The 26,788-nt window shown below is 49.3% G+C and overlaps 1 protein-coding gene across 1 annotated transcript in view; it reads right to left on the bottom strand.

Moving 5' to 3' along the window:
• Nucleotides 1-26,788, bottom strand: part of AHCTF1 (AT-hook containing transcription factor 1) — a 1,022,752-nt gene that overhangs the window by 555,625 nt on the left and 440,339 nt on the right. Inside the window, exon 27 of the mRNA XM_085612122.1 lies at nucleotides 22,704-22,899. Coding sequence (XP_085468248.1) covers nucleotides 22,704-22,899 — 196 coding nt within the window. The remainder of the gene's footprint in view (nucleotides 1-22,703; nucleotides 22,900-26,788) is intronic.

Below are 26,788 nucleotides of genomic sequence, written 5' to 3'. Positions count from 1 at the left end.
GGTTTCCATCACCAAAAGTAAGCATGTAAAGTGAATTTGCAAAGTTCCAGCAGAACCATGAGTATTATCCAAAAAAAAGAGAAAAGAGAAGAATAGGCTCTTAAAATCAGTAACACGGCAGTGTTAATCTAGCAGATTTCAAGAACTACCAAACAACCTTCCTGGCCAGACAGGGCTTGCTTTGGTTCACTCAATCTCCGGACTATACACGTGGTTAGTGGTAGAAAGGGAACTTCTGGGGTAATTTCACACGATCTCTCTCCTAACCAGTAACCCCAAACCCCCGTCCTCAAGTAAATACATTTTCCAAAATACCAAAAGGGCACTCTTGAAAAATCGATTGAATCCTAGAAATCCCGATCTCTAACTCGAATTTGACCTTCCTTTGGAACAACTCTAAAATTAGAATCCATGGCTCTCCAGCCTGCTGGTCTCTAAGGGCATTCGTTTTCTAAAAGACCTAGGGCCCTCTCAAAATACGCTATCCTTTAGAGACTTGCGAAAGCACTTCAACCTGCAAAACTACAATTTTTTTAAGCTTAAGGTTGCCCTTTATAAACTAAAGTTTTCAAATAACGACCCTTCCCTTATCAGGGTCATCCTATCCTTTAATAAATCCGGCCACCAGGCCTCCAAGCTCTACCATCTTATACAACCGAAGTCTTCCAACACTTCCTCTAGGCTCCAAGCTAAATGGGACCCCAACGGAATGATTTTGTCACAATCTTGGCATCAGATTTGGAGATCAATGGTCTTGTATAAAATATCCCCCTTTCTTACACAGACGAAATTCAGGTTACTACACAGGTCCTTCTGGACCCCAGCACGCCTTCACAAACTCTCCCTAAGAGAGACTCCAAGTTGCTGGAACTGTAATGACCCGGTCAGTGATCTCCCTCACCTTCTCTTTTACTGTAGAGCGATCGCTAAATTTTGGGACTCAGTATTTAACTTTGACTATCGGCTGAGTCCCTTTGGAACAATCGTTTTTAACACTACTCAAGGAATTTTTAGACCCGAACATCAGATCCCGCAATGAGAGTGTATTAATTGATATCCTTCTTACTGCTGCCTGCAAATCTATTTTAACTAACTGGAAAAACACAGCGGCCACCCCCTTCTGCCCCTGGATAAACTGGATCTCCTTTCTGAGAGGGGCAGATAACACCGCATTACAAAACTCCCAGTGGATTAACACAATACATCTATCTGGAACTCCCTTGGTAACTATTTTGCTACTTCAAAACCACTGTGATTCTCTACTTCCCACCCCCTATTACCCTGTACATCTGCCCTCTCTTACATGGATACAAATATGAGTGATATTCAGAACTGATATCACCTCCTCCCAAAACACTGAACTGAATTCTTGGATTAAATGGAGCGGATGACCTGGAATTCACCTGCACTTATATACATTAAGCCCTCCTGGGATTTTACATGCTGATGCATGAGTTTGGTCTTTATACCTACTAGTGCCCCCTCTTTCCCCTTTTTATCTAGCTTATTTTATTTTCGTTCTATCGCTTAATTATAAGCCATATCTCACACCCTATGGGTTTATCTAATCCCCATGTGTGGTTTTGCTCTCACTTACCGTCTGCTACCTAGATTTTGCTCCGTATTCTAGACCCTCAGGGCACGATCAGCCCTCCAGGACTCTACGCACCTGAAGCACAAGTTACTTACTTGTGTAACAATGTATCTGTAAGAGACATTAGTTAGTGATAGATTCCTTACCTTAGAATATCCCCACGCGTCAGACTGGTTCCAGAAAGATTTTTCGTCAGCAGTACCCCTGCGCGTCGGTAGGCGTAGTCGTACGGCTCCGCGTACGTCGCTGGTGTCGTAGTCGCCTAGATGACGTCGCTGGAGTTACTTAGACGCGCCCACGCGCGCAGACGTCAGTTCTGTACACGGCTTTCCGCGCCAGGAACGCAGAGCCATGCAAGACACTGACCACTAGTGCATTTAAACTAGGGCCCTGAAAGGGATGACCTTAACCCTATAAATCAGTTCGCAGAACGGGGAGGGTGGGTGGGGCAGTAAGGAATCCATCACTAACTAATGTTTCTTACAGATGTATCGTTATACAAGTAACTTGTGCATCGGAAAGAGCGCGTTAGTGATAGATCCCTTACCTTAGAATAGATACCCCAGCAACACCAACCCCGGTGGTGGGTCTGCGAGCGAAGATTACACCAGAAAGTCACGGAGAACAGAACAGCCAAAGAAGCCGTCTCTTCGGACTTGACTGTCAAGACAATAATGCTTAGTAAAGGTGTGTAACAAGGCCCACGTGGCTGCCTGACAGATGTATTGCAGGGGGACACCACGTCCCAATGCAGTAGTAGCTGCTGTCGCCCCTGGTAGAATGGGCGCGCAACCCCACCGGAGGTTTCTTTTTAGCCAGAGAATAACAGGCTTTGATACACAAGACGACCCAGCAGGAGATGGTCCTCTTGTGTACAGCACGGCCTTTCTTGGCGCCTACGTAGCCAACAAAGAGCTGGTCATCCACCCGGAACTGTTGTGTGCGATTAAAATAAAAGCACACGTTTTGGGTCCAAACAGTGGAGCCCCTCTTCCTCTTTGGCAAGGTGATAGTTTGCCCAATGTGGAAGGCAGTGACAACCTTTGGCAAGAAGGAAGGACGAGTACGAATCACAACCTTGTCCAGATGAACCGACAGAAAAGGAGGGTTACAGGAAAGAGCCTGGAGCTCACTCACGCGCCTAGCGGAGGTGATGGTAACCAGGAAAGCAGTCTTCAAAGTTAATAAACGAAGGACAGTTGTGAAGCGGCTCAAAAGGAGCACACATCAAAAGGTAAGTACCAGATTTAAGTCCCACTGCGGCATCACAAACGGAATAAGCGGGAAAAGGTGAGTAATGCCTTTGAAAAATATATTTACAACAGGGGACTTGAAAAGAGAGGGCTGATCAGGAAGCCTGAGAAAGGCCGAGATTGCAGAATGGTAGCCCTTGATAGTGCCCAGAACAGAGCCCTGCCGGGCCAAAGAAAGAAGGAACAAAAAGGACCTCTGAAAGAGAGACAGAAAGAGGAGCCACAGGCTTTGCTGTGCACGATGCCACAAATTTGTTCCACCTGCAGGCGCATATCGATTTAGTGGGGGGGGACCTGGCTGTCATAATGACATCACAGACTTCAGGGGGTAAGTTAAACGGAATCAACTGTCACCGCTCAATCTCCACGCATGCAGGTGGTGGAGGCTGGACAGCTTCGGGTGGAGGACTGTCCCATGTTGCTGCAACAGAAGATCCTCCTGAATAAACAGTCGGATCGGGGGATCCATACTCATACTGAGTAGCTCGGGATACCAAACTCTTCGAGCACAGTCCGGGGCCACAAGAATGACTTGGTCCCAGTCGCGCCTGATCTTCAGCACTCTGGGTAGAAGTGGTATAGGCGGAAAAGCATACAACAGACCGCAACTCCACTTGTGACGAAAAGCGTCGCCGAGCAAGTGGTGCCTTGGAAAGTGTAAGGTGTCTAACACTTTGGAATACTACCCCCACACCATTTCTGGCGATGAGGACAGTATTCCCCCCTTCTAGAGGGAGAAGACATGTTAAAATCCTACTTACCCAGTTAATGTTAACCAGAGCCCCAGCATCACAAAATGGATGCTGCTGCCACAGACACAAGTCTGACCTCCTGCTGCTGGGAGTCCTTCCAGCGAGGGAGGCTTGGACAATAGGTTTCCTGCCTTGGGAGGTGCTAGCACAACCCCAGACAGGACTTCGTGTATTGGGGCAGGGAGGGATGAAAGAAACGAGACACTGCCTGGGGCACACAAGGTGTCCCATGCATAGCCCGGTTCAAACCGGTGCTGGGGCACTCCAGCCCCAGCCCTGGCGCGAAACTGGACAAAGGGAAGGGGGTGTAACCACCCCCCTCCCTGGTCCCACCCATAGGAGGGACCTAGCAGGTAATCCAGCCCCCCAGATTAGTATAAGAGTGGGAGCTGAGTCCCTAGGACTTTGGATTATCCTGAACTGAAACTAGACACGAAACTCTGGACCTTCGACATTCGACAACAAGAAGACTGAAGAATCTCCCTTGTGGCCAAGGAGTGGCCACCCTGTGAAAACAGGCACCATCACGCGACCTGACGTTTGCTTTGCCCAAGTTCTACGAGGAACCGACTACAGAGCCCGACCAGCGCCTTGACTTCCAGACTTCTCCGACCCTGATCCACATCCACAGCCGAGCTGAGATCCGTGGAGGCGACGAGAGACGTGGGACCAGCTACCTGGGAAAATTGGCGAGTAGCTCCCAGCGCAGCTTTTGAGGCATCCTCGAAGTTGTGCTCTGGGGATTGAGAAGTCCCAACCCCGAGCACCATCTGCATCGAAGATCAGCCCTCCACACTCCACGAGTTCTGCGTGGGGCCCTTCTGCATTTTCCTGCTCGACGCGTCTGTCCGGTTGCTGTCCCGTTGGCTAGTAGCCGAAGTGACAACGAACCCTTAACTTTCCACCGCTGGTTTGGCTCCTCCAGACTGGCCCTTGCTTCCCTGTGAAAGAGAAGCACCTCAGACCTTCCTGGTCTGCACCTGAAGCGAATTTCCATTTCCGCGTGGGTTGCTTTGCCAAGGCTTGTTGACTCCAATCGGGACGTCGTCTCCGCCATCAGTAAGATCCTTCGTGGGACAGCTCGTACCCTGGTTCTGGTCGTCCTCGACGCCTCCTGGTCCACACAGCTGCAGAGACAAGCTTCAAGACATCACCTGTGTTCTGCTCGACATCACCTGGTTCCTTCCTGGTCCCACTCGGTCACTGGCTAGTGACCCAGACTTTGTCCCCTCTGCTAGCAGGTGTTCTTCCTTCAAGATCCATCCTTTGGTCCACCGGACATCTTCCTCCTGGCCGCCTGCCAGCATCTGTTCATCAGGCATCCATAGGATCCAGCGACGTCAACCGACACATCTTCACACCCATGCACCTGTCTCCTGTGGGTGAGGTAAAGCGAGTACTCAGGTGCTCCAGTGGATATCGACTATCCAAGTGTCTAAGTCTTTAGTTGCTTCCTCCTAGTTACTTCGGAAGTGTCCTTATTCTTCCTATTTCTGACTATTACATTCCCATTGACTTTAATGTTACCCGCGTGTGTGTTTCCACACTGCACACGCCTCCCGAGGGCCTCCCACTTCCTAACTATTGGTAGGGTAGTGTAGCCCCAGCGATTCCCTAGGCCCTAGGCCTACTCCCTGTTCGTAACGTGGTACTTATACCACTTTCTTAGTAAATGGTTTGCGTGGCCCCCGGGCCTAACTGTATTTTCCTGTGTAACTTAACATATGCTACTTAAGAAATTGTATGTACTTAGACCTCTGAACTCATAAAGAGTCCTGAGGGTATATGTTAGAATAAATACATTCTACTTTTATATATACCTGGTGTGGTGTCCTTTCATTTGGTATTCAAGGGATTGTAATGGTATAACAGCTGGCTTCACATGCCATACAGAGTTTAGCCTAAGACTGCTCTTGTCCATGCTACCACTAGGATAGCTGGTCAATAAGGTTGACTTTACAACCAATCACCTTAAGGGTTGTTTGGACTGATACAAGGTGTACACTAGAACTAGTGACATCATATATCAGGCCAACTTCTCACAGGCTCAAAGATCGGAATCATAGCCCGACTGTCCCGGACTCGCTGTTCGTTAGGATAAACCAAAAACTGTGCCGTGTCCAGAACCGCTGCGAAGAAGAGGAGCTTCTGAGAGGGAATCAGGTGTGACTTCGGCACGTTGATGGAGAACCCTAGCAAATGCAGGAGGTTGGCTGTAGTCTGGAGGTGGGAGAGTTTGGGGCTAGCCCGCCTTCAACAACCAGTCGTCGAGATAGGGGGAAGACTGAAACCCCTGATCTGCGCAGATAAGCTGCGACCACCGCCATCACTTTGGTGAACACCCGAGAGGCGCTGGTAAGGCCAAAGGGGAGCACAGTGAACTGAAAATGCTCCTGCCCTACAGTGAATCGCAGGTAACGTCGGTGGGCAGGCAGGACGGGGATTGTGAGAAAGTGGCTCTATATATACTGTTCCTTAATAGGTACAGGGTGTACAGAGTCCACAGACCCCAAGGGTTTAACAGAGGTTAGAGTTAGATATAACCTTACTCTCCAAAGTGGTAGCCTGGTCGAGCAGTAAGGCAGTATCAGAGGACGTGTAAAGCATTTGTTGTACACACTCAGTCAGCAAATAGTTCCACACACTCAATAACTGAACTCTGGGCCAATGGGTTGTATAAAACAAATATATGCTTGTTTTATTTTAGAACCAACACTTGGAATTAAAATATACTTTCTCGACAGGAGATGTTTCATAAAAATACTTTTGTATATGCAATAGACTTTTTAGTAAACAGTTACAAGTAGTTGCAGTAGGCAACTCTATTTCTAAACACAATACATTGAGCTCAATGATAAATTCAAATTATATGCAACAGATTACTTTTGTAATTCCAGGCTTGGATCCTAGATCCAGTCCTGGGTCAGTTCTCAGAATCAGCTGTTGAAAGTCGACTTTGGTACTGTAATGATGTTTAACTAATATTTAGCTATTTCAAAAGTTAGCACTTAGAAAATATTTCAGAGCAAACAATCAATGATTCCCTATGGAAGGAAATGTGGGTTACAAGTACAGTAGGTTATCGTTACTTTTGTAATCCAGTACTGGGTGTCTAGACTCAGTACTGGGACCTTTATCCAAAACAGGTAAGTAATTACATTTTCAGATGTTATACGATTTTTGACGAATATTTAGAAATTGCAGAAATCAACACTTAGAAGAAATTTCACAGAAAAACAGTCAATGGTTTCCTATGGAAGAAAAATTTGTTAACGGTAAGTATAGTTGTGGGCACTTTTCAGAGTCAGTGCTGGGCACCAAGATCCAGCACTGAGAGCTCACCTAAGAGCAGGTGAGTAAATTCGTTTTTGGTACTCGGCTGATTTTTGGTGATTATTTTGAGTTTTGAAAAGTCCACACTTAGAAGAATTTTCAAGCAAAAGCCAGTCAATGTTACGCTATGAGGAAAATGAAGTTAGCGGTTTAAGGGTAAGTACTCGACTGGCAGAGTTGAAGTTCTGGGCATAGACTCAGGGGTCCCCCAGTGTCAGGTAGGTACAGTTAGTTCACCCTCAGCGGTTTCAGGACGGCCGGGTGCAGAGAGAGTTAGGCCCAATGTTATCCTATGAGGGATAGGGGGGCCTTGGTTGGTGGCTGCTGTCTGGCAAGCCACGCGGCTGTGGGAGCTGGGCTCCTGGTCACTTACTCAGGGCAAGTGGGGAAGTGGGTTAGAGTAGAGTTTTCACTGCCAGGGCCACTCGGGCGGCTGGGTGCAGGGTGCTTTTGAGCCGTCGGGCGCTCAATTGATTTCCATGGGAAATCTCCGGTTTCGAAAAAGACTGCAGGCTCGGGGACGAGGACTCTTCAGGTGCCGCCACCACTTCGAGAGTTAAGTTGGGTAGTTGGAGGATAGGTAGGTACCCCGGGATTGGACACAGAGGGCCGTGGGGCGCCGGGTGCAGGGGTGCCTTTTTTTTGTCGGGAAATCTTACCCTCTGTTGATCGCGGTTGGGGCGGCACTCTGTTCTGAGGCTGCAGACTTCTCCAGGATTGTCGAGGGGGGTCCTTGGGTGCCGTACTCGGGGTCACAGTCGCCGTGGGGTCGTCCTCGTGGGTTTAGTTCACTCCGGCACCGGCCAGGCTTGGTGGGTGCAGAGTGGGCTGGGATCGCGGTTCCGGGCTGCTGCCAGGGGTGAAAGGTAGGTTCTGAATAGAGCCTTTACTCATGGGAGTCCCAGGGAATCAGAGTTCAAAGGTAGCCAGGTCCTCCGGGGTTTCTGAGGTTGCTGGCCACAAGAGATGCCGCGCTGGAGCAGGAGCAGGTTCGAGGGTCGACAGGCCGGTAGGGCTGGGGCCAAAGCAGTTGGTGTCTTCCTCTTTTTAGTAGCTGCAGGGCAGGTCTTTGTTCTTCTTGCTCTTCTTGTAGTTTCGAATCTGTAATCTGGGGAAGGAAGGTTCAGGGTGCCCCTAAATACTAGATTTAGGGGTGTTACAGGTAGGTGAAGGCCAGGGACCAATGGGTCCTTGTCCTGGGGTGGTTACAGCCCCTATCTTGCCCCTCTCCTGTGGGAGGGGGGCAGTAGCCTAATCCTGATAGGGTAGGGCCTCCCATCTTCAAGATGGCGAGAGCCCGGAGATGTGCTTCACCTCGCCTCCCCCACCTGAGGGGTGGGGTGGGGTGGGCAGGCTGGCACATCCCCTGTCCTTGTATGGGGTTTCCGGCCAAGCTTCCCGCCAGAGTGGGGGGTTGCAGTGGCCTGGGGAAACTCCTAGAAGAGGCAGGCCTTTGAAGCTTCCCTTTGCTCATCCTGGGGGAGGAGATTTATCACCTCACCCAGGATGTGCATTGTTGCAGGCCCGGGAGAGCAGGTGCTCTCCCACCAAGGGGTCCAGCAACGTGTCTGCTGTGTGGCAGCCTGGGCAGCCTCAGAGCAGACGTGGATTGTAGGTTAGTTGTAAGGGGGCATCTCTAAGATGCCCTCTGGGGTGCATGGTACTTTAAATCCCACACTGGCATCAGTGTGGGTTTAATGTGCTGAGAAGTTTGATACCAAACTTCCCAGTCTTCAGTGTTGCCATTATGGTGCTGTGGAGCTCGTGTTTGACGAGCTCTCAGCACCATGTACTCTTAAATGGCAGCACTGCACTTACAGTGCCCGGGAATGGACCTGGGTACTGTAGGGGCACAGGGCTCCTGCTCCTGTGCCCACACCATGGGCATAAGTCACCCAGCCAGAGGGGTGGCTGACATATGCCTTGGCAGTGTAGGTAATGGGCATGGCACACAGAGATGTGTGCCATGTCGACTCTTCATTTTGTCCTGCACCCAGACACTCAGCCTGCAAAGGCAGTGTGTGCGTGTAAGGGTACAGGGCCTCTAAGGGTGGCACAATGAGTGCTGCAGCCCTTAGGGGCCTTCCCTGGTCACAAGGCCCTGGGTACCTAGGGTACCATTTACCAGGGGCTGACATGTGGCCAGGGTTTGCCAATTTGGAGTTTGTGTGTTTTAAGGAAGGAACATAGGCCCGGGGCACCTGATTGGCAGGAGTCCAGGGTACACTCAGTCAAAGTACATTCAGCAATTTAGCAAAAAGTGGGGGCATACCATGAAAGAAAGATGGCACTTTCTCACAGGGATATGAAAATACACGTCATGCAGGTCCAAGGCTACCATCCAGTCTTGCGGGTCGAGGGCAGACAAGACCTGAGCAAGTGTGAGCCTCTTTAATTTCTCCTTCTGGAGGAAGCGATTGACGTTCCCAAGGTCTAAGATAGGAAGCAGGCCTTTCTCCTTCTTTGGAACCAAGAAGTAGTGGGAGTACAACCACGACCTACTTCTGGCGTCGGAACGCGCTCGATGGCCCCCTTGGCCAAGAGGGCCGTAACTTCCTGCTGGAGAAGTGCCAAGTGATCCCCCAACATGCGGTGATCCTGAGGTGGCATGGCTGGGAGGGGGGGGTCGTCTCGAAGGGAAGGGAGTAACCCCTTCGGACAATTTGCAGAAAACACTTGTCCGATGTGATGGTGCACCAGTGGTGGAGGTGAAGGGGCATCCTGCCACCCACTGGTGTATGGTGAGCCTTGAACACCGGACTACGAAGGTTTGGAGGCAGGGGCAGCAGGGGGGGGGGGGTGGTGGACTGGTGGACTGACCTACACGCTGGCCCCGTGACCCGCCTCTACGAGACTTACGTCTGCGGCTGCATTGAGACTGTTGCTGCGCAGGCCTGTGGCTTTGAAACAAGTGTGCTTGGGCACCCCTTCCTTGGCCACGAAAGGAGCAAGAAGCGGAAGGAGTGTGTGTAACCAAAAGGACCGTAGCCCGTGAGTCCTTAAAACGTTGCAACACGCAATCTGCTTTATCACCGAACAGGCGAGTGCCATCAAAGGGCATGTCCATCAACGTGTTCTGGACATCCCCAGAAAAGCCAGTCGTCCTCAGCCAGGCGTGACGGCGTAGCGCCACTGTCGTTGAAATCGCTCTGCCCAGTGAGACAGCAGTGTCAAGACCACACCGGATGGTGAACTTGGCTGGGTCTCTCCCCTCAGCAATAGCTTGGGAAAGTATCGCCCGAGCCTCCACCAGACACTGGTAGCACTTGCACAACGGTATCCCACACAGAATGAGAGTAACAGCCCAAGAGACATGCGGTGTTCACAGACCACAGGCCTGAACTGGCGGAAGAAAAAATCTTCTTTTTATACAGCTCCAGTTTCTTGGATTCCCTGTCCAGAGGCACGGAAGTGAATGCGCTTGGTGAAGCAGAGGCTTGGACAACCAAGCTCTCGGGTTTTGGGAGAGGAAAACAGGGTCACCTGGGCCACATTCTTGTCCACAGGAGACCCTGTGTTGGGCCTGGACCAGGTGCCCAAAAGAACGTCCAAGAGTGCATCTTTAAAGGGCAGCAGCGGCTCCGTAGAAGCAGAAGCTGGCCGAAGCACCTCTGTCAGGAGGTTAGTCCTGAGGGCCACAGTAGGGAGCTCGAGGTGGAGAGCCTCGGCTGCCCTATGCAACACCATAGAATATGAAACACCCCCCTCCGTAGCCACGGTAGGAGACAGTGTGCCAGGTTTCGGAGCATAATTCTGGTCAACTGCATCCCCCGGATCCTCATCCCAGTCCGGGTCTGACTCGCATTGAGCTGCCAGAGGGTACTCAGACCCCTCCCAGTCCTCCCCGTCCTCCACAGCCTGCTGAGCAGGTGGAACATATGGACGTCGGTGGATATAGGGATAGATGTTCCCAAACGGCATCGGAATCAGCGTCGGTAGACACCCTTCCGGCACCGGCTCCACACAGGGGAGGAAACCGGGAACGGCGTCGGCCGGGACCGCGGGCGGCAGTGGTGGTGGTGGAGGAGGTCGTACAGGGCCAACCGGCATGTACGGGGATCCAGGCCTGGATCCATGGGGATCCCTCGGCGCCGAGGCCGGCGTTGTCGACGACGTCGGGGCCGGGGACGTCGAAAAACGAGGACCCACAGCCGGCCCAGTCAGGCCCGAAGGCGCACCGGCAGGGCTGGACGGTCCGAAGACATGGCTGACAGGAACTCCTGCAGCTGGGACGGAGTCGCCGATGGACCCGGAAAGGGTGGGTAGGCCATCGGCAACTGCGTAGGCTCTGCCGCAGGGGCAGCGCCACCTGCACCCTTAGCCGTGTCGTGCGACCAGCTTGGGGAAGGCGAAGAGAGACTACGCTTCTTCGCCTTCTTGTGCTTCGCCTTACCTGACTCCGAGTGCGAAGACTTCGAATGATGGTGATGGCTCAGCGGCCGGTCCCTCGACCTCCCACGGGACGGGGACCTTGAACGACGCAGAGCCAACTCCCGGGCCTCCAGCCACTTTTGGGACCGCTCCCGCAAAGTTTTCAGAGCCATGGCCTGGCAGTGGGGGCATGATTTGGAGTCGTGGACGTGCCCCAGGCAGTAGAGACACTCACGGTGCGGGTCAGTCACCAACATCGTGTGGGGACAGGCCGCACAGGACTTAAAACCGGGCATCCCTATGCACCTATAGAGTGATATATACTTGAAAACAGAGACAAAAAGTCCCAAAAACTCAGTCAAAAATTGACTGGGGGTACCGCTCTCTCCGGATCTGCACTTGCTGGCGTGGAAAGAGAACGAACTGACGTCCGCGCGCATGGGCGCGTCCAAGTAGCTCCAGCGGCTTCATCTCGGCGACTACGAGGCCAGCGACGTATGCGGAGCCATACGACGCCGCCTAATGACACGCAGAGGTACTGCTGATGAATAAACTTTCTGGATCCAGTCTGACGCCTTGGGATATTCTAAGGTAAGGACTCTATCACTAACGTGTCTCTTTCAGATATGTATACCTTAAATTGTACCCTTGTATCCTCTGATTGTCCTTTTGTCTCTGTTCATTTGTTTATGAAAAATTTGCTCAATAAAATTTGCTTGAAATAAAACAAGAAATTGAAGCCGCCACAGCAGAGATCTACAAAAAAAAACAAAAAACACTCTGAGGGTTCGATTACATTAGATCAAAGCTCCTTTGCGGGCTTATCTGCGCCCTGGTTGCCAGTCTTCCCGAAAATGCTTCCCTGGTAATGGAAAGCATGCCCTTTAAGTTCTGTCTGTGTTGCCATGTGAAGTACCCTCACACAGACCAGTACTGTGTGTGCAACTTGTTCTTGTCCCAGAGCACAACGAAGCGGTCTGCAATGCCTGCAATTCCTCCCGCTCCAAAAAAGACTCTTCGGGATCAGAGAGCTTGCAACCACGAGATGTCTTACAGAGCCACCTACGACACTCCTGCCATCTTTGGCGAGGAGTATGCACAGGAGCAGCCATCTATCGAAGGGGGTCTTCTCTGTCGATTAAAGTTTGGCCCGCGAGCTGGAAGAGGACTTGCGTGAAGGACATTAATAAGGCTCAACAAACTGAGTACACCTCGCCCTGCTCCTGTCCAGCAGCATAATCCTAGTGTGAGAAAGTGGCTCTGTATATACTGTTCCTTAATAGGTACAGGGTGTACCTATTAAGTCCACAGACCCCAAGTGTTTAACAGAGGTTAAAGTTAGATAAAACCTTACTCTCCAAAGTGGTAGCCTGGTCGAGCAATAAGGCAGTATCAGAGGACGTGTAAAGCATTTGTTGTACACACTCAGTCAGCAAATAGTTCCACACACTCAATAACTGAACTCTGGGCCAATGGGTTGTATAAAAAAAATATATGCTTGTTTTATTTTAGAACCAACACTTGGAATTAAAATATACTTTCTCGACAGGAGATGTTTCATAAAAATACTTTTGTATATGCAAGACTTTTTAGTAAACAGTTACAAATAGTTGCAGTAGGCAACTCTATTTCTAAACACAATACATTGAGCTCAATGATAAATTCAAATTATATGCAACAGATTACTTTTTAGATTACTTTTGTAATTCCAGGCTTGGATCCTAGATCCAGTCCTGGGTCAGTTCTCAGAATCAGCTGTTGAAAGTCGACTTTGGTACTGTAATGATTTTTTAACTAATATTTAGCTATTTCAAAAGTGAGCACTTAGAAAATATTTCAGAGCAAACAACCAATGATTCCCTATGGAAGGAAATGTAGGTTACAGGTACAGTAGGTTATCGTTACTTTTGTAATCCAGTACTGGGTGTCTAGACTCAGTACTGGGACATTTATCCAAAACAGGTAAGTAATTACGTTTTCAGATGTTATACGATTTTTGAGGAATATTTAGAAATTGCAGAAATCAACATTTAGAAGAAATTTCACAGAAAAGCAGTCGATGGTTTCCTATGGAAGAAAAATAAGTTAAAGGTAAGTATAGTTGTGGGTACTTTTCAGAGTCAGTGCTGGGCACCAAGATCCAGCACTGGGAGCTCACCTAAGAGCAGGTGAGAAAATTCGTTTTTGGTACTCGGCTGATTTTTGGTGAATATTTTGAGTTTTGAAAAGTTCACACTTAGAAGAATTTCCAAGAAAAAGCCAGTCAATGTTACCCTATGAGGAAAATGAAGTTAGCGGTTAAAGGGTAAGTACTCGACTGGCAGAGTTGAAGTTCTGGGCATAGACTCAGGGGTCCCCCAGTGTCAGGTAGGTAGAGTCAGTTCACCCTCAGCGGTTTCAGGACGGCCGGGTGCAGAGAGAGTTAGGCCCAATGTTATCCTATGAGGGATAGGGGGGCCTTGGTTGGTGGCTGCTGTCTGGCAAGCCACGCGGCTGTGGGAGCTGGGCTCCTGGTCACTTACTCAGGGCAAGTGGGGAAGTAGGTTAGAGTAGAGTTTTCACTGCCAGGGCCACTCGGGCGGCTGGGTGCAGGGTGCTTTTGAGCCGTCGGGCGCTCAATTGATTTCTATGGGAAATCTCCGGTTTGGAAAAAGACTGCAGGCTCGAGGAGAGGACTCTTCAGGTGCCACCACCACTTCGAGGGGTAAGTTGGGTAGTTGGAGGATAGGTAGGTACCCCAGGATTGGACACAGAGGGCCGTGGGGCGCCGGGTGCAGGGGAGCCTTTTGATGTCGGAAATCTTACCCTCTTGTTGATCGCGGTTGGGGTGGCACTCTGTTGTGAGGCTGCAAGCTTCTTCAGGATAGTCGAGGGGGGTCCTTGGGTGCCGGACTCGGGGTCACAGTCGCCGTGGGGTCGTCCTCGTGGGTTTAGTTCACTCCGGCACCGGCCAGGCTTGGCGGGTGCAGAGTGGGCTGGGATCGCGGTTCCGGGCTGCTGCCAGGGGTGAAAGGTAGGTTCTGAGTAGAGCCTCTACTCATGGGAGTCCCAGGGGATCAGAGTTCAAAGGTAGCCAGGTCCTCCGGGGTTTCTGAGGTTGCTGGCCACAAGAGATGCCTGGTTTGGAGCAGGAGCAAGTCAGAGGTCGACAGGCCGGTAGGGCTGGGGCCAAAGCAGTTGGTGTCTCCCTCTCCTTTGCAGCTGCAGGGCAGGTCTTCTTTTTTTCTCGCTCTTCTTGTAGTTTCGGAATCTGGAATCTGGGGAAGGAAGGTTCAGGGTGCCCCTAAATACTAGATTTAGGGGCGTTACAGGTAGGTGAAGGCCAGGGACCAATGGGTCCTTGTCCTGGGGTGGTTACACCCCCTATCCTGCCCCTCTCCTGTGGGAGGGGGGCAGTAGCCTAATCCTGATAGGGTAGGGCCTCCCATCTTCAAGTTGGCGAGAACCCGGAGATGTGCTTCACCTCGCCTCCCCCACCTGAGGGGTGGGGTGGGCAGGCTGGCACATCCCCTGTCCTTGTATGGGGTTTCCGGCCAAGCTTCCCGCCAGAGTGGGGGGTTGCAGTGGCCTGGGGAAACTCCTAGAGGCGACAGGCCTTTGAAGCTTCCCTTTGCTCATCCTGGGGGAGGAGATCTATCACCTCACCCAGGATGTGCATTGTTGCAGGCCCGGGAGAGCAGGGGCTCTCCCACCCAGGGGTCCAGCAACGTGTCTGCTGTGTGGCAGCCTGGGCAGCCTTAGAGCAGACGTGGATTGTAGGTTAGTTGTAGGAGGGCATCTCTAAGATGCCCTCTGGGGTGCTTGGTACATTAAATCTCACACTGGCATCAGCGTGGGTTTAATGTGCTGAGAAGTTTGATACCAAACTTCCCAGTTTTTAGTGTTGCCATTATGGTGCTGTGGAGCTCGTGTTTGACGAGCTCTCAACACCATGTACTCTTAAATGGCAGCACTGCACTTACAGTGCCCGGGAATGGACCTTGGTACTGTAGGGGCACAGGGCTCCTGCTCCTGTGCCCACACCATGGGCATAAGGCACCCAGCCAGAGGGGTGACTGACATATGCCTTGGCAGTGTGGGTGTTGGGCATGGCACACAGGGATGTGTGCCATGTCGACTCTTCATTTTGTCCTGCACCCAGACACTCAGCCTGCAAATGCAGTGTGTGTGTGTGTGTGTGTAAGGGTACAGGGCCCCTAAGGGTGGCACAATGAGTGCTGCAGCCCTTAGGGGTCTTCCCTGGTCACAAGGCCCTGGGTACCTAGGGTACCATTTACTAGGGGCTGACATGTGGCCAGGGTTTGCCAATTGGGAGTTTGTGTGTTTTAAGGAAGGAACATAGGCTCTGGGCACCTGATTGGCAGGAGTCCAGGGTACACTCAGTCAAAGTACATTCAGCAATTTAGCAAAAAGTGGGGGCATACCATGCAAGAAAGAGGGCACTTTCTCACACCTAGCAAAAAACATTTGGCACTGCTGGCTGACAGCTGCCATCTTCCACCTCAGCACTGAGCACACAGTCTACTTCCAAGCTGAAAGCTTCGGAGTCTAAACAGTCCAAGCTGACCTCCGAGTTTTGTTCAGACACACAGGTGGAACCAATTCTGCACAAGTTATGGGAGAAACTGGATATGTGCCAGAAGAAATTCATATCCAGGCGCAAACTGGACATATACTGACTACACCTCCCTTTCCACCATCACCTAAAAGGAAGCTTACTTTTGAGGAAGCTTTAGCCATGCCAGTTGCTCCAAAAAGGACGACTATGGAAAAAGCTACCAGCCCTCCACCTCCCATACAAAGTCCACCTCTACCACCTTCACCAAACCTCTTCCACTCTCTCCTGCACCACAAATCTCCTCCAGGATAGCCACTAGATGACTCACCACAAGGGTCCTCACAGACACTGGTGGGGAGGGGCCACAGGGAGATGACCCCTGGGACAACTATACTCCTGAAGATGCTACCTCTCACCAGGAGGTTATATCAAGGGCTGCTGCTTTTCATAATGTGGAGCTCCAAAAAGAGTCTTTAGAGAATGACACGCTTTCCATCACACATAGGGATGCTCAATACCTGCCCAAGTTGAAAAGTACGCTTAGGCATACGGAGGACATATTTAAAGAGCCAATTAGGGATAGGGATGTCACGCCTAAGTTACATAAAAATTACAAACCCGCACCATCTGACCATATTTACATTAAAGTCCAGTTACCACCAGTCTCCCTAGTTACCACCATAGCATGCAAGCGTGCCAACTCTTAGGCCACGGGTGACAAGAGATTAAAAGGATAGATGATGAGGGGAAAAGAGTTGCATCTCAGGCTGCCAACCATTGGTGTATTGTCAACTGGCAAACACTCCTCGCACGCCATGACTACGCCCACTGGGACGCAGCTGAAGATCTCAATCAGTATCTCACAGAGGAACCCAAAACCGTGGTCAACAGTTCGTGTCTAAAGGTAAAATTATTACTAACACTTCCATACGGTGTGCATTAGATGCTAGAGACACCGCAGCCAGGGGAGTAAATACTAGTATTTTATTTTGGCAACACGCTTGGCTTCGAATCTCAGGTTTTGAGACGGAGGTTCAACAAGCTGTCCTAAACATGCCCTTTGACGAGGAACATCTGTTTGGCCCTCAGGTGGATTCCACATTAGAATTTTTTTCCCCAAAGATACTGAGACGGCCAAAGCATGGGGGCACTTCAAACACTTGCCACCCATTGGTTTTTTCATCGTTCAGTATACCATGGAGCCTCCAAATCCACCTCTTCTGAGGCTTCCACCTCCCAACAAAAGCAGGATGCTCAGGGCTCAAACTCTAAGGGCTACTACTGTGGCTGCTATAGAGGAAACCAAAGCAGAGGTAGAGTTAAGGGTGCCTCCACCATGGAGCAACACCCTTTCCCAAACAGTGACTACCCTATCCTTCCCCCTAATCACACAACACCTGACGGGGTAAGAATTCACAAATACCTACATGCACGGAAATCCATCACATCAAACATGTGGATATTACCCATTAACCAACATTGCTATTGTCTGGAGCTCATTACCACACCGCCCAACATTCCACCTCGTGTTCACAGGATGTCAAAGGAGCATCCAACATTTTTCAAACAGGAAGTTCAAGCTCTTCTCCTCTAAGGCTCTATAGAGCCCATCCCTCTTCTACATCCAGGTTCAGGGGTATGCACTCTGTACTAACTACTTACCAAAAAAGACAGGTCTTTAAGGCCAATTTTAGATCTCAGGCCCTTAAACAAAGATATCCTATAAGAACACTACCACATGATTACCTTGCAGGATGTCATTCCACTTCTTCAACAAGGCGACTTTATGGCAACACTAGACTTAAAAGACACCTACTTAAACATAATACACCCAACTCATCAGAAATAGTTAAGATATGTCATAGCGGGCAAACATTACCAGTTCAAGATTTTGCCATTTGGGGGTAACCACTGCACCTAGAGGGTTTACAAAATGTTTTGTAGTGGTCGCAGCATATCTCAGAAGACAAGCTGTACACATATTCCCAAATCTGGATGACTGGCTTATTAAAGCCAGCACTCATCAGTGCCAACAGGTCACTTAGATAAAAAATAAAGTGCAGGTTTACATTGGGTAAAATTGTATTCTTTGAGTGTACACACTATAAAATGAAGCGAAGGTGTTGGTAAAGTTAACAGACAACGTAAAATGCAAAATCAATTATGGAGAAACTTTATCACACAACAGATCATGACAGTATTTGAGTCAGATTGTCCCAAAAGAAAAATAAGCAGGCAACAAACTGAACCCTCAATTGAAATCTTGCTAAAAGGGATCTATCCCAGAGTTAGAAATCGATACATAGGGTTCGCTATATCCAGTGGTCTGAGTTATGAAACTGTCCCATAAACGGTCTTACAAACTCCTCACCCTCTCTATTGGTGGAGATAGTTTCCCTTAATTGTTTTTTTTTTCCATAGAATTTCGCACTTATTGGTAGCTGAGAGAATAGTGAATAGGTCCAGTCTCCCAAGTAAATCAGCAGTATATTAAATGTATTTACACCAAGAAATAGACTGACTGCGTCACATGTAAGACAGTCTAAAATATGCATGAGTGTTTGACCATATGGACAGCCAACGCAGAAAGGGCGGGGGGTTCAAAGCAACAAGATCTGACATGAACCCCAACCATATTTCCTCATGCACACAAGAGTTAGGACTGCTTATTCCTGGGGTACAAATTCAGGGTACAGCGTAATGACTCACTCGCTGCCCTGCAGTTCCTATAAAAAAAACTGAATAGGTCCAATGTTCTGGGCCTGGGGATGAAAGTAGGTTCCAAATACAACATCACAAATTAACAAGAGCATTGACGATAATTTTGCCAGAAGCACTCCCTTCTGGTAAACATTCTTTAACAGGATTAGAATATTTTTTTCCTTCAATATTCACACATGGCTGGGGAATATCTGCCTCCTACCCGCACAGTCTTAGTCCCTGATCCCCAAGTGAAACGGACTGCGTGCACTTTGATTATGGGGGTGTGCTTAAGCTAAGATTATCTACTTTGACCACACTGAAGACAGGAAGCCCAAATCGTACTCCCCTCAGCCTTAATTGACCATTCTTCTTGTGAGGAAATGGAACATTAGTTGTGGCCTACATATTTAATAGGTCCACATTTACCCTCGAATGGGTACCAAACACACCACTGTGGCACTTGAATTTTTCAGGGTAGCAGAGGAGAGCAGTTGATGGCCTACTCAAGGGAGGTGAAGAGGGCTAGTAATCATCAATACCAAATACATAACGTTGGTGGAACTGCCTTTGGCAATATTACATTTGGGCCACAAATGTCCAGGACCTCCAAAATCACATTAGCACCCACGGCCCCCACACACACACACACAGCAATGTACATACAGCACATAACCATATACAGGGGTGTCACTTACATTAAGTCAAAGTTACCCCATTTCAATAATAGAGTGTAGGAAGCTGGCTCTGTATATACCATACCAAAGTGAGGTATAGTGAGCACAGAGTCCAGTGGAACGCCAAAGGTAGGCAGAGGTAAAGTTAGATAGCACCTCACTCTCTATTTGTGGTAGTGTGGTTGAGCAGTAAGGCAGTAACAGAGGATAGTGTTAAGCATTTGTTGTACACACTCACTCAGCAAATGGTCTCACACACTCAAAGACTGAACTTCAGACCAATTATTTTTGTATAAAAAAAATATTTTGGTTATTTTATTTCCTAGAACCAAGCAAGCCTGGCACAGGTAAGTGATAAGTACTTTGCAGTAAATATACAGATTGTAACAGTTTTGATTGCAATTGTACTTTGATTACAGTGCTGTTACTGATAATGCAATGCTTTTCAAAATACAGTAAATATACTTTGAATGGGATTTTCAGTAAGATTACAGGTATGTTGCTTTTTAGATTACTTTTCTTACACAGAGTAGTATACCTGGATACTACTCTGGGACATTTCCTGTAAACAGGTAAGTAAAATCGTTTTTGTTTTAAAGAATTTCTTTAGGTTTTCAAATTCCACACAGGTCAGGAGTTGCCGGATATCGGGTCAGGATCGCCGGGGGGACCTCCTCGTGGTGTCTGCCCGCTTGAGCTCGGGCCGTGGACGGCGGGTACAGAGTGGGCGGATTCATGGTGTCCGGCCAGAACCAGAGGTTGCAGATGAACAAATCCGGTGTTCACAGGAGATACAGTCTTTGAGGTTGAAGGCAGACAGGTCCTCTGGGGTTTTGAGGGTTGCTAGCTGCAGGAAACACCGGGAATGCGCAGGAGCAGGTTCGATGTGGAGAAAGGCTAGTAGAGCTGGGGCCAAGTCAGTGGACATCTTCCTCTTGTTAGCTGCTGCAAGGCTGTTCGGTCCTTCTTGTAGTTTCTTCTGGCCTGAGGAAGCAAGGTTCAGGGGTGTCCCTAAATACTAGATTTATGGACGTTACAGGTAGGTATTATGCCACCCTCCAGAGGGAGGGGGACATGAGCCTGTCCATGGTCGGCACAGTCCCCCCCCCCCCCCCCATCTCCAAATGGCGGGGCTGAGAGTTGTGCTTCAGCTCGCCTCCGCCACCTGAGGGGTGGAGTTGACAGAGGTGGGCACACCTCTCTTCCTCACCTGTTTTTCATGTAGGGTTTCCCACCCAAAGTGGGGGTCAGAACCAGTGGGGACCAGTTGCTAGGAGCTGCAAGTGGCCTGGGGAAGCTCACAAAGGTGGCAAGCCTTTGAAGCTTCCCCTTCGTGAACCCTGACCATCCTGGGGAAGGAGGCTGGGCACCTCATCCCAGGATGTGCATTGTTTCAAGCCCCAGAGAGCAGCAGGCTCTCGACCCAGGGGTCCAGAAACATGTCTGGTGGTGGCAGCTGAAAGCAGTTACCCAGCCTGGACACTATAGGTAGGTTAGTTTTCAAGGGGCATCTCTAAGATGCTCTCTGTGTGCATTTTTCATTAAATCCCACACTGGCATCAGTGTGGGTTTAATGTGCTGAGACGATTGATACCAAACTTCTCAGTTTTCAGTGTAGCCATTATGGTGCTGTGGAGTTCGTAATGACAAATTCCAGCACCATATACTCTTAATGGCAGCACTGCACTTACAATGTCTAAGAATGGACTTAGACACTGTAGGGGTGCAGGGCTCATGCACCTGTACCATCACTACTGTTATAGTGCACCCAGCTAGAGGGGTGACTGATCTATGCCAGGGCAGTGGGTTGCAGGCATGGCACACAGGGATGTGTGCCATGTCGACTCTTCACTTTGTTCTGCACCAAAACACGCAGCCTGCAAAGGCAGTGTGTGAGTGTAATGGTACAGGACCTCTAAGGGTGGCACAATGAGTGCTGCAGGCCTTATAGGCCTTCTCTGGTCACAGTGCCCTGGGTACCTGTGGTACCATTTACCAGGGGCGGACCTGTGGCCAGAGATGCCAATTGGGTTTAGGCTTCAATGCAGTTTTTGGGAAAGAACATAGGCTCTGGGTACCTTATTAGCAGGAGCCCAGGGCACACTCAGTCAAAGCACATCAGAAATTCTGCAAAAAGTGGGGGGCAACCATGCAGAAAGAGGGCACTTCCTCACATAAAGTCACATCATAATAGCTTCATTTCATCACTGACTTCAGTAAACATAATCCCTCTGCACGTATTATAAATAATCAAGCATTGGAATCAGATGGCATCACTGACAGGTCCTTTCCCACCAAAACGTCCAAGATGAACCACCTTCCTGTGTTGGCTCGAAAGGTCTGGGCTTCTTCCTTTGTTCAGTGAGCTCCAGTTGGTCCACACCTGTTACAGTACGACAGCTAACTTATACAGATAACCCATCCACACCCCTTTTCTTCTCAGGAGCTGCGTGAGGCACTCTTAATTGTTACCTTTGTGTGGGGAGGAGGTCTTTGTTCCTGTCTAAGAGAAATGCAATTAACTTGGCACAGCAGGTTGACAAAAGACCTGGACTCTGATTCGGCGATGATCCAGAGAAATACGACTATTCTAAAGGACCCATAAATTACACAGATACCGTCTTGGAACTCTCAGATTTGAGTTTAGTGCATGTTCCATCCCATTTTGATAGGTCACTGGACTTTGTAGGCCAAAGCGAAGCAAAACCGCACTGTTAGGCAGTCTTCCCCCTATGTATATAATGGAGTGTCACTGCAGACAATGCAGTAAACAACACTGACTTTCCACATTTTCATATGAGTGTACACCAACATTAAGGCCTACCCCAGGTTAATATCTAATTCTGTAGAGGCCTCTCTGCGCCAGGCTAGTTATAAAAATCACCCATAGTGCATTTTAGAGAGCTCTGTGAGCTGACGGCAGAATATTTACTTTACATAATTTCCAAGCTTCGCTCTCCTTTCAGTAAACACATTTGATTCCTATTTACATGCTTTCTCTTCAACTTGTCAGAAATTCAAACAGTCCCTTCACTCACAAATGTTGGCCAGCTTATTTCTGAAACAGCCAAAGTTATAACTTTATCCATCAAATCTGGATCCCTTTTGGAAGTGTGCCCAGTGTGGATTTACTATGTGGGGAATGACAGGTTTAACTCAGTACTGGCCTTACTGTAATGCTCCCTTTCTACAGCCCTGGTGCGGGAAAGGCATTTCAATGTGAGACAACGTAAACAATGTTGATAGTAATCCATATTTTACCAAATCGAAGGCAACTTATGTTCGCCCATCGATATCCTTTGCCTATTAAAAGAACATACCTCTTAAAAAGCAGGTGAATATGTAAACATATTAAAGTTATGTACATTTGTTTAACAAAACTTTCCAAAGCATGCAGATTTCATGTAATTGTCAAGAAGAGGAAACACGCACAGGTCAAAAGGGTAGTCGGCATATTGTACTCACACGAACTACAAGAGGGGTCTCCAGGAGACCAAATTCAGCAGCCTTCAAAAAGTGTATTTGTCCAGATTTCCTTGAGTTTGACTCCAGTGGGCTAGGTGCTGCTATCAACAAAGGATTTTCTTTTACTGGACCCTGCTGATAACCTGCTAGTTCTGGAGAAGACTGTGGACCAGGATGGACCACAGAGGTCAACAATCTGTAAAAACAGAGAAGCTGAATTACTCTACATTACAGCATGACCATTAATATCACTTAGCAGTCTCTATAGGAACCCGGCCTGAATACCATCAACACCAACTGAGTAGCACACAAACTCAAAACTCTTATAAATTGATGTTTATTATTTTGATAACCAAACTTACCCAGTTACTAACTACTCCTGAACAAAAGACACAATTAATGTGCATCTATAGGTGGGATTTAGAGCGGATTTTTTTTTTTTTTTAATTGAGCAGAATCTTAGAAAACACAACTCTGGTTTCCACTCACACCACAATCCAGAGTTAGCACTGGTGGCTAGAGAGTTAAGGAGGTATTTTTTAAGGTGCAGACCCAATTCTCTTAAACTGGTCAGGGCCATTGATAACACTAACCATGAGACTCTCATCAGTCTCGTTGTTTAAAAGGAGGAATCTGCATTTAGATAGTGTATAGACCAGAAAGAGAATTACTTAAGGTAACTTTTATTCTGATGAATACTTCTAACAGCAGATTCCTTCCCTTGTGATTAGATACCCAATGAACAAGTTACTTACCTTCGGTAACGATATATCTGTAAGAAACATTAAAGTTAGATTCCTCACCTTAGAATATCCCCAGGCGTCAGGCTGTATCCGGAAAGATTGTTCGTCAGCAATACCCTTGCGTGTCGCTAGGCGTCGTCTGCGGCCAGGATGACATCGGAGTACTTAGACGCCGCCCTCGCTCGCTGTCAGTTCTTGTACATAGCTATCCGTGCCAGGAATGCAGAGCCATGCAAGAGATCGACACTGGTGCCAAAAATTCTAGGGCCCTGAAAGGGATGACCTCAACCCTAGATATCCGTTCGCAGAACGGGGAGGATGGGTGAGGCGGTGAGGAATCTAACTAACTAATGTTTCTTACAGATATATCGTTACCGAAGGTAAGTAACTTGTTCATCTGAAAGAAACACGTTAGTTAGATTCCTCACCTTAGAATAGATACACCAGCAATACCAACCCCGGTGGTGTGTCTGCGAACCAAGATCACACCAGAAAGTCCTGGAGAACGGAACGACCAAAGAAGCCGTCTCTCCGGACTTGGCTGTCCAGGCAATAATGTTTGGCTAACTTGTGCAATGAGGCTCACGTTGCTGCCTGACAAATGTCCTTCAAGGGGACTCCCCGGCCCAGGGCAGTGGTCGCCACTGTGGCCCGAGTGGAGTGGGCCCTCAGCCCTACATGAGGTTCCTTTTTAGCTAAGGAATAACAGGCTTTGATACACAAAACGACCCACTGAGAGATGGTTCGCTTGTGCCGCGCCCGCCCCTACTTAGCGCCCACATAGCCAACAAAGAGTTGGTCGTCTACCCGGAACTGTTTGGTGCGGTCCAGATAGAAGGACAGCGCCCGTTTTGGGTCCAGACGGTGAAGCCTCTCTTCCTCTTTCGAGGGATGCGGAGGCGGAAAGAAGGTGAGCAGTGTAACAGACTATCCGATGTGAAAGGCAGTTACCACCTTAGGGAGAAAGGAAGGACGAGTCCTGAGAACAACTTTGTCCGGATGGACAGAAAGGAAAGGAGGCTTAGAAGAGAGCCTGGAGCTCACTCACCCTTCTAGCAGAGGTGATGGCAATCAGGAAAGCAGTCTTAAGAGTCAGCAGACGAAGGTGACAATTATGAAGTGGCTCAAAGGTAGCGCACATCAGATAGGTCAATACTAGATTCAAATCCCACTGAGGCATTACGAAAGGGACAGGAGGAAACATGTGAGTAATGCCCTTAAAGAATCGAGAAACAACAGGGGATTTGAAAAGAGAAGGCTGATCAGGAAGCCGTAAGAAAACAGAAGTAGCTGAAAGATATCCCTTAAGGGTGCCCAGAGCAGAGCCCTGCTGGGCCAGGGAAAGAAGAAAGAGGAGAACCTCAGAAAGAGGGGCGGAAAGGGGATCCACAGCCTCTGCTGTGCACCATGCCACAAATGTGTTCCACCTGCAGGCGTATACCGATTTTGTGGAGGGACGCCTGGCTGCCAGAATAACATTACAGACTTCAGGAGGCAAGTCAATTGGCATCAACTGCCGCCGCTCAATCTCCACGCATGGAGGTGGAGGCTGGACAGGTTCGGGTGGAGGACCGTTCCCTGCTGCTGCGACAGAAGGTTCTCCTGAAGAGGCAGGCGGATTGATTGACAGACTGAGTAGCTCGGGATACCAGTATCTTCGTGCCCAATCCGGAGCCACCAGGATAAATTGGGCCCGGTCGCGCCTGATCTTCTTCAGCACTCTGGGCAGAAGTGGTATAGACGGGAAGGCGTACAACAGACTGCAACTCCACTCGCAACGAAAAGCGTCTCCGAGCGAGCGCCGCCTTGGAAACTCCAATGCGCAGAACTACTGACATTGCACGTTCTCTTCGGTGGTGAATAGATCTAACCAAGGCTCTCCCCACTGCCGAAAGAGGCCTTGCGCCACGTCCGAGTTGAGACGCCATTCGTGATCCATCATGCACCGGCGGCTGAGTTCGTCTGCTCTGGCGTTCAGAGAGCCCGCCAGATGTTGAACCACCAGCAAATGCAAGAGGTCGGCCGTAGTCTGGAGGTGGGAGAAGACTGCCCTGGGCAAGCCTGCCTTAAACAGCCAGTCGTCGAGATAGGGGAAGACTGAAACCTACGATCTGGGCAGATGAGTTGTGACTACCGCCATCACTTTCGTGAACACCCGAGGGGCGCTGGTAAGGCCAAAAGGGAGCACGGTAAACTGACAGTGCACGTGGCCTACCGTGACCCGCAGGCAACACCGGTGGCCCAGCGGGACGGGGATCTGAAAATAAGCGTCCTGCAAGTCCAACGCTACCATCCAGTCTCCAGGGTCTAGGGCAGCCAGAACCTGAGCTAAGGTGAGCATCTTGAACTTCTCCTTCCGGAGGAAGCGATTGACGTTTCAAAGGTCTAAAACAGGACGCAGGCCCTGGTCCTTCTTTGGAACCAAGAAGTAGTGGAGTAACAACCACAACCTACTTCTGGCATCGGAACGCGCTTGATGGCCCTCTTGGCCAAGAGGGCCGCAACTACTTGCTGGAGAAGTGCCAAGTGATCCCCTGACATGCGGTGGTCCGGAGGTGGCATGGCTGGAGGGGTAGTCTCGAATGGGAGGGAGTAGCCCCTTTGGACTATCTGTAAAACCCACCTGTCCGAAGTGATGGTGCGCCAGTTGGGGAGGTGTTGGCGAATCCTGCCGCCCACTGGTTTTGGTGGGCCTGAAGAACAAGTTACTTACCTTCGGTAACGCTTTTTCTGGTGGATACAGTATCTGCCTCAAAACATTCCAACAAGACCTCTTTCATGGTATACAAAGGTGGACAACTGGGAGGCGGGTGGGTCAGTGAGGAATCCACAGGCAGATACTGTATCCACCAGAAAAAGCGTTACCGAAGGTAAGTAACTTGTTCTTCTGATGGATACATCTGCCAGTGGATTCCTCACCTTGTGAATAGATTCCCACAGCAGTCCCCACTCCCGGAGGAGGGTGTCCACCTTCCTATACCAGAAAGTCTTGCAAGACCGAGCGCGCAAAGTGGCCCTCCCTCCTCATCTCAGAGTCCAAGCAATAATGCTTTGCGAAAGTATGGAGGGAGGCCCAAGTCGCGGCCTTGCAAATATCTGCCACAGGAACACCCCGGGCCAAAGCAGATGTAGATGACTTTGCTCTAGTCGAATGAGCTCTAATGCCCTCAGGAGTCTTACCAGCCAGGGTGTAGCAGATCTTGATGGCAAGGATGATCCATCTCAATAGCGTGCGCTTGTGCACCGCTTTACCCTTTGAACGACCAACGTAGCCAATGAAGAGTTGGTCATCAAGACGAAAGTCTTTAGTCTGTCCAGATAAAAACTCACAGCCCTCTTCGG

The sequence above is a fragment of the Triturus cristatus genome, chromosome 6, assembly GCF_964204655.1.
Source record: "Triturus cristatus chromosome 6, aTriCri1.1, whole genome shotgun sequence".
Lineage (NCBI taxonomy): Eukaryota > Metazoa > Chordata > Amphibia > Caudata > Salamandridae > Triturus > Triturus cristatus.
The sequence above is the reverse complement of the archived record's forward strand: the minus strand, read 5'-3'. Positions and strand labels throughout refer to the sequence as shown.